We start from the raw sequence: 12289 nt of genomic DNA, 5'->3' as shown, positions 1-12289 counted from the left end.
ATAGATGTTATATGTAAATGACATATAGCATATAAGTAATGTTTGTATTTATTTATTTATTGTATTTATATATAATATATCCTACTATATTTGCCCACACACACTCTTTTGCTGCAAAACAGTAGCCGGTTTGCCACCTATGAATTAGGTAATAACTTATTCACTAACAGGTGTGAACAATGCCTTACTATACTCCTCATTAGGAAATCCACACTGGAGAGGTTTCAAGGCTGTCTCTTCTCTCTTCTTCCCATAAAACCTTGGGTCTAAAGGGATGTGTTTTCTGTCCTTTACCCACTTGTATTTATTTATTTATTTATTTATTTATTTATTTATTTATTTTTGCAGTACTGAGGGTGGAAGGTAGAAGGCATTCTACCTTCAAGGTATACCCTCAGCCCTATTTTTTATTTTTTATTTTGAAATAGGGTCTCACTGAGTTGCAAAGGGCCTCACTAAGCAGTAGCTGAGGCTGTCCGTGAACCACGATCCTCCTGTTTCAGCCTCCCAAATGCTGGGATTACAAGCGTGCGCCACCATGCCAGGCTCTTGCCCATTTGTATTTCTAAGAGGTTCAGGGAAGGTAGAAATACATACGAAATCATAAGCACGGCAGTGTCTCAAGCATTAGAGAACATGTGCTTTTCCTTCCCATCAAATAAAGAAAACAAGGAGAATTCGTTGAGGGTAAAGTCATTTGGGCTGTTGTAGGTTTAGCTACAGAAACACCATTCAGTTCATGCACGTCTGTGATACCAGTATGTGAGAGGATGAGACGGAAGAATCTCAGGTTGAAGACCAGCACCAGCAACACAGAAAGACTTGCATCAACTTAGCAAGACCCTGTTTCAAAATAAAAAACTTAAATAGGGGCTGGGAGCATAACTCAGACATAGAACACTCCTGGGTTCAACCCCCAAAACCAAAGAAAAAATAATAATATGCAAAAAAATTCTCCAGGTCTGCAGCAGTACCATGTTAAGGCCACCTTCTCAACTCGGTGAGGAAAATCTCAGGGAGGAATAAATATGTCCAGGAACAGAGGAGACTGTACCAGTATTGGGAATGGCTTAGGAAGATTTGAGAAAGCTCTGATTATTAATAGATATATTTCAGAAATAATTGTGTCAAAATGTCAGACCGGGAGAGAGAAAGGCTTGGCTTCAGACAGGAAGCAGCTATTAAACTTTGACTTAATTAAAAGTAATTACGAAGAGGGGAGCTAGGACTTTCTCTGTCTAAAGACAGATCGACATGATTAGCTAATCTACCTAGGATAGGAGGAGGGGGTTGACCTGACCTTTGATCATGACCTTCGTGGAAAGAGACCTAGGCGGAAAGGACACCTGGGCTCCACCTTGGCAGGGAAATAAGGGGACCACGTCAGAATTACATGAACAAGATGGAGGTCATGTGTATAAAAAAGCCGGGTCCACGTGTGGTCCCTTTGGTGAATTCGTTTGAATCACACCCCCCCCCCGTGCCATTTCTGAATGGCATGGGGCTTTGACTGTCTTCTGTATTTCTATCTTTTTAATAAACTTCTTTAAAACTTCAGCAAGAGTCCGGGCTAATGTGTATTTACCATTAGCTCAGGATAAGAACCCGCGGTTTTTCTTTTTTGGGGGGGTTTGTTGTGGTTTGAGGGAAACTGTGTCTGGAACCCTAACAGGGGTCCTCGGGGACAGTTTCCCCAAAACCATAACATTCCCACACCGTAACAGAGGCAATGCTAATAATTTGTTGGGATCACACTAAAGAGAATCAAAGAGTAGATGAGACTTGCCCATCTGTCTGTCTCCCCTCTGGTTTCAGGGGTGCACTGCCCCTGCCGCCTACAGAAATGAGTCACTCCTTGCAGAACTGGTCACAACTCAAGTTTATTCAGCTCCAAAGAAGCCTGGGAGGAGGCATCAGTGTCCTCCCACACGGGCTGCCTGCGCATCAAAGCTAGAGAGAGTGGGTCACAAGGCGAGGACACTGGGGCAGGCGCCAGGAGGAAGGGCAGGAGATGGACATGGAGCCCATCCAGCAGTGCAGCCGGTGCAATCTGGCTCCAGAGGAAGAGGTGGCTGCTGATATCTAAGCCCCAGGCATCCCCCGGACAGGGCTCAGGGACCCTTCTACCATTACTCCCCACTGTTGGGCTCCTCCTCGCTGTCCTCCCCCAGGGGAAATTCCTTTGTGGACTTCTGTGAGGCGTACATCCGGGTATCCATGGGGCACTCCTGACTCAGAATAGCCTGCAATAAGAGGCAAGAAGAGAAGTCACTGCTCCTCTTGGACCCTTTCCCCAACCTCATCCTCCTCCACCCCGCTAACTCCTCCAAGTCCAGTGTTGCAGGAAAGACTCAAGAAGCCAGTCGTCCTCCTCCTCCTGCTTTCTGTTCAAGCCCATGACTCCCAATGTTTGTCCCCAGTCAGAATAAATATCTGATATGCTTTTGTGTGTGCATGTATGTGTGTGGTACATTTGAAGTATGCTCCTAGCTCTTTTTCTTCTTCTTCTTTTTTTTTTTTTTTTTTTTTTTTGGTGGTGGTACTGAGGATGGAACCCAGGGGCCTTCTACCTCCAGGCTATACTCCCAGACCTATTTTATATTTTTTATTTGGAAACAAGGTCTCTTAAACCAGCTGAGGCTGGCTTTGAACCTGCGTGACCCTCCTGCCTCAGCCTCCCAAGTGCAGGGATTACAAGTGTGTGCGCCACCATGCCCAGCTTATTTTATTTTATTTTATTTTATTTTATTTTATTTTTTGGAACAGAGTCTCTCTAGACTTCTGAGAGTCTCACTAAGTTGCTGAGGCTGGTCTCAAACCTGCTATCCTCTTGTGTGAGCCTCCCAAGTACCAGGATGAAAGGCACACACCACCAGACCTAGTAAAAAGCCTGCAGAAACTGGCTCACTCTCTGTCAGACTCCCCTGTCTACTTTTGTTCCTTTGAGTGGCCTCTAAATATATCCCTAACCCACACAAACCCTTAGGATACTCAAGCTACGATAAAACGAAAGCACCTCATTGACTACAATCAGATGGTGTGGGTCTTTCACCTGGGGGATCTGTATTTTAAAAGAGATGGCCCAATAAGAACAAGGGCACATTCTAGTGAGTGAATGAATGAATGAATGAATGAGTCCAGTGAAATTCTATCCACTTAGGGAAGGGATACCTTCATAATTCACACCTTGATAGTAACTACTATAACCTCTGGATGATTTGGACAATCCCTGCTCCCAATTTTCCTTCTTTACTTCCAATTTTTCTTCTTAAGAGCCTCTTAAAAGTAAGATATGAGGCTTAAAAAGGGAGGAGGAAGAGGAGGAGGAGGAGGAGGAGGAAGAGGAGGAGGCAAAAAGGACAAAGCCAGGCATGGTAACAGACCCCTGTGATTCTAGTACTCAAGAGGCTGAAACAGGAGGATCGCAGGTTCAGGACCACCCTCAGCAACTTATCAAGACTCTCAGCAACCTAACGAGACCCTGTTTCAAAACAAAAAATAAAAGGGCTGAGGATGTAGCTTGGAGGTAGAGTGCCCCTGGGTTCAATCTCTAGTACCACAAAAGAAGAAGAAAAAGAAAGAAGAGGAGGAGGGAGAGGAGGAGGAGGAAATGAAAAAGGATCAGGAAACCCAACAAATCAAGCACAGCAGAGAGATGATCCCTGGAGGGAGATGAGCAAGAGATGAACAGCGACAGAAAAGACCATCGAAGCAGTGTGTGTGTTGCTGGCACCAGCGCGGGCCTCACAAGCTTCTCCTCCTTGGCTGGGGGACTCCGCAGGAAGTAGCAGAGTGGCGCGTAGGCGATGTTGATGACCCCAATGACAACCATGAGCCAGGGGAAGCCGATGGCCCGCACGATGGCGCCCCCGGTGGATGGCCCTGTGAAAGATCACATTCAGGGTTCACTGAGCCGCCATCACTTGTAAGACACTCTGCCAGCGGCATTGGGGGAGCCAGAGGAAGTTCCCAGGTAAATATCTCCACACCCCCAGAATGATCAGCCTGCCAGCGCCACCTCTACTGGCCAACAGCAGACAGAGGAGATTGGGGCCCCCGGCTCTGGGTGCTCCCCTCGCCCCTTGCCAACATACCGATAGCGAAGCCCAGACAAAAAGCCACATCAGCGATGGCGTAGACGCTCCCATAAACTGAGGTGTGGCGCAGGTCCACCAAGTGGCCCATGATGGGCATCAGAGAAGAATCCACCATGCCTGTGGCCGGAGCAAGCAGGACAGTGTCAGTGAACTGGACCCACAGCTGTGGCATCGCCTGCCCGGCCTCCTGCATTTGGTCCACGTCCTCGGCCCACTGTCCTCACACCAGGTGGGGACTGTGAGCCCATCTGTCTACAGCCCTCCATCCACTCTCCTGTTCCCTCTCCCCTCCCACCCACCTCCTCCAATGAGAAAAGGAGGAGGAAGGGCTGGCCCAACCCAAAGCCAATATTCAAGGGCCCCTCGTTGCCTCTGAGGTCACGTCTTACCTATGGCAAAGCCAAGACCCGCATTGGGACCAATGAGACCCAAAATACTGTGAGCCAGCGGAACCTACAGGGAGGAGGAGGAGGAGCTGTCAGGACCCCAGCTGGGTCAGGGATGCTGCAAAGGCTCTCCACATGAAACCCATTTATTAACTCTGTGCCACCTCCTTGTGAAGAGGAACCTTTATCTCCATTTACAAGGTATGAAAACTGGGCTGGTGCCATTTGGGTTAAATGCCTTATCTAAGTTACAGAGCTGCCAGGCGTGATGGCGCACACTTGTAATCCCAGCATTTGGGAGGCTAAGACAGGAGGATCGTGGTTCAAGGACAGCCTCAGCTACTTAGCAAGGCCCTTTGCAACCCAGTGAGACCTTGTTTTAAAATAAAGAACAAAAAATAGGACTGGGGGTGTAGCTCGGAGGTAGAATGCCCCTGGGTTCCAATATCAGTACTGAAAATAATAATAAAAAAATTACAGAGCTAAAGTCATTATATATAAAGTCAGATTCAAGTCATTATACCGTGAAAGTGGTCCTTCTCTGATCATGAACCGTTCCTCATCATCCTATTTTTCGCCACCCAATAAGCATTTCCATCCCCATTATTCACGGCATGAAGTTATCACTCTTTTGTGATACTGACATCATTCCAAAGTTATCACTTAAACCCTTAGCTTGAGCAGGGCGTGGTGGCGCACACTTGTAATCCCAGCGCTTGGGAGGCTGAGACAGGAGGATCGCACAAGTTTGAAGCCAGCCTCAGCTACTTAGTGAGGCTCTCAGCAACTTAGTGAGACCCTGTTTTCAAATAAAATAGAAAATAGGTCTGGGAGTGTAGCCGAGGTAGAAAGCCCCTGGGTCCCACCCCCAGTACCACAAAAATAAATAAACCCTTAGCTTGATAGCTACTGGAGCAAGAAGACACAGGCAATTAGCCAGAGGTGAATGTGTGAGGGCCACCTTGGCAAGCTGCAGAGCTCGCTCTCACTGCCCGCCTGACACTCACTGGAGCCTTCCTCTCCTCTGTGAGGTTCCTGACCTCCCTCCCCAGGCACCCGTCACCAAAATCCGCCATCTCCTCCAAGGTTTATCATACTGTTTGGTGGCTCATCTCAATTTTATAGGTGATGCTTCCCGAAGAGTGTTTGTGTGTGTGTGTGTGTGTGTGTGTGTGTGTGTGTGTGTGTGTAGTATTCGAGAGTGAACTTCAGATTGTACCTCTGAGCTACCCCCCAGCCCTACTTTTTATTCTTTATTTTGAAACAGGGCCTCACTAAGTTGCAGGGGCCTAACTAAGCTGCTGAGGCTGACTGCAAACCTGTGATCCTACTGTCTCAGCCTCCCAAGTACACTTGGGATTACAAGCGTGCGCCACTACACCCAGCCTCGTTTTTATTCTATATTTTGAAACAGGGTCTCACTGAGTTGCAAAGGGCCTCACTAAGTAGCTGAGGCTGTCTGAAAACCACGATTCTCCTGTCTCAGACTCCCAAATGCTGGGATTACAAGCATGCGCCACCACACCCGGCTTTTGTTTTGAAGCAGGGTCTCACTAGGTTGCTGAGAGACTTGCTAAGTTGCTGAGGCTAGCCTCGAACCTGTGATCATCTTGTCTCAGCCTCCCAGGTACTGGGATTACAGATGTGTGCCACTATGCCCAACTAAGAGGTATTTATATTTATTAACAGTATTGGCTGAGAGTCGCTGAAGGCTCACTCTGTCAGACACTGTGCTAAAGTTATTACATGGGCTACCTCAATCACCCTGTGAGATGCTATCAGACTCTTCTCTACACAGATGAGGATGTTGAGCAGAGAGAAGTGGTGGGAGGAGCGTAAAGTTCCCAAAATGGCAAATGGCGAAGCCGAGCTGGAGCTCTGAGCGCATGCTCATCATCAGGACCTCCAGCCTGGCCTGAGCACTGTGCTTGGAGCCTTGTTCTCCCCCAAACTCCAAGTGCTTATGATTCCCACTGGGGAGAGGAGAAAGTGAAGGCGTTGAGGGCTTGAAAAGGGCCTTAAAGCTGGAAACAATTTTTTTCTTTATTTTTTTTTTGGTGGTGGTACTGGGGTTCCTGGAAACCCTTGAATCTCCAAGCTACACTCCCAGACACCTATTTTTATATTTTTATTTGGAAACAGGGTCTCTTAAGCCAGCGTGGCTGGCTTCAAACCAGCGCGATCCTCCTGTCTCTGCCTCCCAAGCGCGGGGATTACAAGCGTGCACTGCCACACCCGGCTTTATTCTTTATTTTGAAATAGGGTCTTGCCAGGCATAGTGGTATACACTTGTAATCTCAGCATTTGGGAGGCTGAGACTGGAGGATCACGGTTCGCGGGCAGCCTCAGCTACTTAGTGAGGCCCCCCACAACTTAGTAAGACTCTGTTTCAAAATAAAGAGTAAAAAATTGGGCAAGTGGTATAGCTTGGAGGTCAAATGCCCTGGGTTCCATCCCCAGACACACACACACATAAAAAGAAACAAACAAAAAAACAAACAAACAGGGTCTCACTAAGTTGCAGAGGGCCTCGCTAAGTAGCTGAGGCTGGTCGTGAACCTGCGATCCTCCTGTTTCAGCCTCCCAAATACTGGGATTACTAGCCTGTGCCACCACGCCCGGCTTGTTTGTTTTAAAAGTCCTTGCCATGTGAACCCTTTGCAAAAAAGTGGTCTGGCTTCCTCTCTCTTTCTCTCTTACCTGAGCCTCATTGTACTTACGCAGAGCAAGCTGGTCCCTACTGCCACCATCCCAATCAGGGAGCAGAGCCACCTGGAAGGAAAGGGCCATCAACATTGGTACTCATGCGAGAACCTCTCCTCCCAGACCCACCACACCGGCCAGTGCTGCCCTCTCTGGTTCCAGCAACCCCTTAGGACAGGAGGAGGTCAGCACGTCTTTCCTTGACCAGTTTGTACCCAGGTCTGTCCCTGTCTTTCCCTTGTCTTCCTCTCCTTCCTGGCTCCATGCTTCTCTCCATTCTAGAGGCAGGGGAAATGAGGTGGGACATGTTCTTGCTTCCCTGAGAAGAAGAATCCACTGCTTCAGAAGGCACTCACCCTTGGGGCAGCCCTTGAACTCAATGGCTGCTGTCTGCCAGTTCAGGCTACCTCCTACCTCTTCTATTTGATTTGGTCTTAGAGAACCCATCTCAAAACCTACAAAAATTATCAAATTTTTTTCTCTAATTTCCTATGGCAGTACTTTTCAACTTATTTTTAAATCTTTGTGCTGGATCACAAAGATAAAATTAAAGCGATAGTTCCATATAGTAGTAGAGGAACAGAAATGTGGATATATATACCTCATGGGTCCCAATCCTATTCCCTCGGCGGCTTCTGGGGCCCCTCTATAGAATTCCCTGAGGTTCCATGTAACACAGTTTGACAAACACTGCCCCAAAGTAACTACTGCTTTTATCATAGCTGTTTTCTGTTGGAGTTATGCCATCTCTTCAAATGGGAAGCAAATGGTTGTGGGTCTAATTTATCTACTGTCTCTTCTATAGAAACAGCTCGGAACCATGCTTTTTTTGTGATCCCCTCATCCCCAAACCCCTCTCCCAGTGGGCAGTTTTAATCACTATATACTTGGCCTGAACTTTCAATCTCAGAGAAGCTGTTCATCCCAAGCACAGGGACAACCTCAAAAATCTCTCCCAGATCCCTCACACCCCTGCCATTCTTCACAGGTCCCCAGGCTACATACCGACCCATCTTGTTGGCCAACACACCAAAGAGGTTGGTGCCAATCAGGTAGGACACACTGGCAGGCAAGAAAGCCAGACCTGCGGAAGGAGACAGGTGCTCACCTTGGGACATACCCAAGTTAACTGAAAACATCTTGTTCCTATAAGACAGCAAAGTCCCCTGTCATCTTCCAGGATCTCTAAACCACTTTGTTTTAGGGTTTGGAGATCCTGGTACAAACCCAGAGCAGAAGTCGGAGCACCTGAGCCTGGTGTGGTTGGTGCACACTTGAAATATCAGTACTTGGAAGGTTAAGGCAGGAGGATCACAGGTTCACAGACAGCCTCAACTACCTAATGAGGTGTTCTGTAACTTAGTGAGACCTTGTTTCACAATAAAGAATAAAAAACAGGGTTGGGGTGTAGCTCAGAGGTATAATGCACCTGGGTTCCATCCCTAGTACCAAAAAGAAGTCAGAGGACCACACATCTCTGCTTTCTCAGGAGCAGGGCTCTGTTTAGCCTCAATACATTTAATGTGCTCTCAGACTTTCTGACCCTAAAGAGCCACTGGCATATATAAAATACACCTGATTATCACCACGAGAATATAAGCTTCAGAAAAGATATGCCTACTCCCTGGGAAGTAAGTACCTGCTACGCTATTCACCTGCCTTGATACTTCTCTGCTAGTGAGCATAGGTAAGTTACTAGAACATCCTTAGTCTTGGTTTCCACATCTGGAAAAAGAAAAGCTACGCTTACATCATACCAGGTTGCAGCAAGGAGCAAATAATGTACGGCATTTTGCCAAGTGAATCTCTAGGCATTTGGCTTTGTGTGACATACGGTGAGATGTTCTGAAAGTAAGGGCTTTGGAGCCACACAGTTCTGGGTTCAAAGTGTGGACTGGCCACTAGAGAGCTCTGTGACCTCGGGCAATTTACTTATTTGTAAATTGCATAAGCAAAGATACAAGCCTCAGAGTCTCATTGGTTCTTTCATTCCTTTAATGAACTTTTACCAGGTACCAGTATTCCTGGAGGTAGGAATACAGCAGTAAAGAAGACAGGCGAAATCCTAGCTCTCAGGAAACTCGAATTCCAGGGAAGGGAGACAGACAATAAACAGCTAAATAAATAAATAAATAAATAGTACAATTTTGAAAATCAGTAGTATGTGAAGGAAATTTAATGTGGAGGTACGACAGAGTGACCAAAGAAGGGCTGCCTTGGATTTGATGGTTCGAGGAAAGCCTCTTTGAGAAGGTGGCATTTGAGCTGAGTTTTTGGCAGCCAAAAGAGAGCACTGTGTGTGTGCGTGTGTGTGCATGTGCGTGTGTGTGTGCACGTGTGTGTGCGTGTGTGTCTGTGTGTCCTAATACAAATGCAAAGAATAAACACGCAGACTGTTCTAGGAATAGAAGGAATGATGTGTGGCTGGCACAGGCGAGCAGTGGACAGTGGGAAGCTCTGCAGAGGAATCACACATTCTGTTTCACATTTTCCAAAGTCTCTTAGAAGATTATCTGTCCAGTCAAGGAGAAAAGTGACAGAGCCTCGTCTTGGAAGTCCTAATGGAGAGAAGTGAGCAGAATTGGAAGGTTTAGGTTTTCTTCTTTTTGGTAGTGGGGATTGAACTCAGGGGCATTCTACCTCTGAGCTACACCGCCAGCCCGATTTTTATGTTTAATTTGAAATGGGGCTCCACTAAATTGCTGAGAGCCTCACTAAGTGCTGAAGCTGGCCTTAATTCTGTGATCCTCTTGTCTCAGCCTCCCAAGGACTGAAATTATAGGTGCGCACCACCACACCCAGTTAATTGGAGATGTTTTGAAGGCAGTTGGTGGAATTGTCTGTTGGATCAATACGGACACATGGGAGTAAGGAAAGAAAGGCAACAATAATGTAGGTTCTTTTTCCTTTATCAACTCGGTGATGGATGTGGGGAAGGTCGGTGGGTGAAGAAGAGCTGGGGTGGAGGGACGTGAAATGCTTGCGACACCTATCAGATATCCACGTGGAGATGTCAAGTAGCTGTTTACACAAGTCTTGAGTTCTCAGAAGTCATAGGCAAAGAGACAAGTTTGGTATTTATTGGTTTAGATATGGTTCTCAAAGCCATGGGAATGGATGGAATCGCCTATGAAAGATCAGATAAAGAAGAATAGTGATCCAAAGACAGGGGTTCTTACCTTTGAAAGTTAGCAAAGGAGAAGATAGAAGAGGTGGTGAGGACTAGCCAATGAAGTGGGTGAGAAGTGACAGCGCCCGGAAGGCAAGTGCAGCCTGGCCTTTGATGATGTTGGGATGCTTCGACCTTGTTTAGACAGAAGGCAGACGGTGGGCACAGGTGCAGGGAGGTGGGTACGTTTAATGATAGAACATGAGCTCCTTTCTCATTGCTTCTACTCTTCAATGACTAGGAGGCAAAGTCAACAGCTGGGGACGATGAGGGTGAAGGGAGGGGGCACAAAAGGATGAATGGAGAAGTATAAAACAGTCATTCTGGAAAGTGGGAAGGAGTATAGAACTTACAGAACTTTTAGAAAGATAGCTAGCTGGGCGTGGTGGCGCACACTTGCAATCCCAGCGCTTGGGCGGCTAAGACAGGAGGATCACACGGGTTCAAAGCCAGCCTCAGCTACTTAGAGAGGCTTTTGGCAACTTAGTGAGACCCTGTTTCCAAACAAAATATAAAATAGGTCTGGAAGTATAACCCAGAAGTAGAAGGCCCCTGGGTTTCACCCTCAGTACTACACGCACAAAAAGATAGCTAAATGATGTGAAAACCTATTTTAGATTTGTGATCCAAAATATACGGTGGGACCAAAAAAACCTGGTTGTGTGTGATGGTAATTCCTACAGCACCCTGCCACTGCTCGGGTATAGACAAGGAATACCAAGCAGGCAGGCTCACCAGGGTGAAGACTTGGCCAAGCAGCAGCCTCAGAGGGAGAGAGGCATTTCAAAGGAGTGCCATTAGTGACAGAGTATGGAATCCACGCTGAGTATGGAAAGGAGGATGAGTAGTGATAGAAATAGAAAAAACCCAAGGCCAATGGATTGCTGATCTCAGTGAAGCCACAACCGATAGGGGAACACCAGACCACCTGAGTAAGGAATAGGAAAGGTAATACTGGCCTGGCTGGAACAGAGAGGTGAGGGGCAATGCAATTAATAGAGATGTCAAGGTCAAGGGTATATATAGGATTGATTGGCTAAAGTGAAGAGGGAAAAGGTTACTGTAAGAGTAGGAAATGCAAGGAAGTACGGGGCATGGAGGTTGGGAGATTTCTCCACCTAGATACTGATATCACTAAAAATGGTGACTGGAGCAGAAGAGAACAGAATAAGTTGTGGTTGCTTTAGAGAATGAGGAGAGGCAGCTAAGGGATCAGCAGATGATTGCAATGAAGATGAAAGCACACTCTATCACCATCATTTTCAAAGAAGTCGGTGTCTTCAAAGGAGATGATGATTGGAAGTTCCATGGAGTCCAACATCTGGACAGGGATGGGGGAATGGGGTCAGATTAAGAATCTCTGAAATAAGGAGATGCTATAGTCTAGATAAGGGTTGAACGTGTCCCGCAAAGGATCATGTGTTGGAAGACTGGTCCTCAATGTGGTGATGTGGGATATGATGGGACCTTTCAGAAGTGGGGACTGGGGGAGGTCCTTCAGCCAATGGAGGAGTGGCCATCTGGAGATATTAAGGCAGCTCTTAAAGGACCCCTGAATGTTCCTGAGAGTGAGTGGTAAGAGTGAGCCTGACGTTTGCATCAACCTCTGGCTTCCCATTTGATGATGTTATACTTTGTGTCCACAGGCCTCCTCCATTACCACAAAGCCAACTCTATGCTGAGCATCCAATACCAGGAGCCTCCAATACTGTGAGCTTAACAGGTCTCTTAATAAAATCCGCCTAAGCCAAGCATGGTGGTGCACACTGTAATCACAATACTTGGGACGCTGAGACAGGAGGATAGCAGGCTCGCAGCCAGCCTCAGCTATTTACTGAGGCCCTCTGCAACTTAGTGAGACCCTGTTTTAAAATAAAAGAATAGCCGGGCGTGATGGCGTACGCTTGTAATCCCTGCGCTTGGGAGGTGGAGAC

The 12289-nt window shown here is 47.0% G+C and overlaps 1 protein-coding gene across 2 annotated transcripts in view; it reads right to left on the bottom strand.

Moving 5' to 3' along the window:
* Window positions 1–2129: 2129 nt before the first annotated feature.
* SLC18A1 (solute carrier family 18 member A1) overlaps window positions 2130–12289 on the bottom strand; it is a gene marked incomplete at both ends in the record, with an annotated part of 33148 nt that continues 22988 nt past the window's right edge. For both annotated transcript variants that reach the window (XM_080709743.1, XM_080709744.1), the window contains 6 exons: window positions 2130–2243; window positions 3749–3882; window positions 4095–4214; window positions 4487–4550; window positions 7204–7255; window positions 8192–8270. In XM_080709743.1, coding sequence (XP_080565869.1) covers window positions 2130–2243; window positions 3749–3882; window positions 4095–4214; window positions 4487–4550; window positions 7204–7255; window positions 8192–8270 — 563 coding nt within the window. The remainder of the gene's footprint in view (window positions 2244–3748; window positions 3883–4094; window positions 4215–4486; window positions 4551–7203; window positions 7256–8191; window positions 8271–12289) is intronic.

This window comes from Muscardinus avellanarius (genome assembly GCF_963383645.1).
Source record: "Muscardinus avellanarius genome assembly, chromosome: 14".
Taxonomy (NCBI): domain Eukaryota; kingdom Metazoa; phylum Chordata; class Mammalia; order Rodentia; family Gliridae; genus Muscardinus; species Muscardinus avellanarius.
The sequence above is the reverse complement of the archived record's forward strand: the minus strand, read 5'-3'. Positions and strand labels throughout refer to the sequence as shown.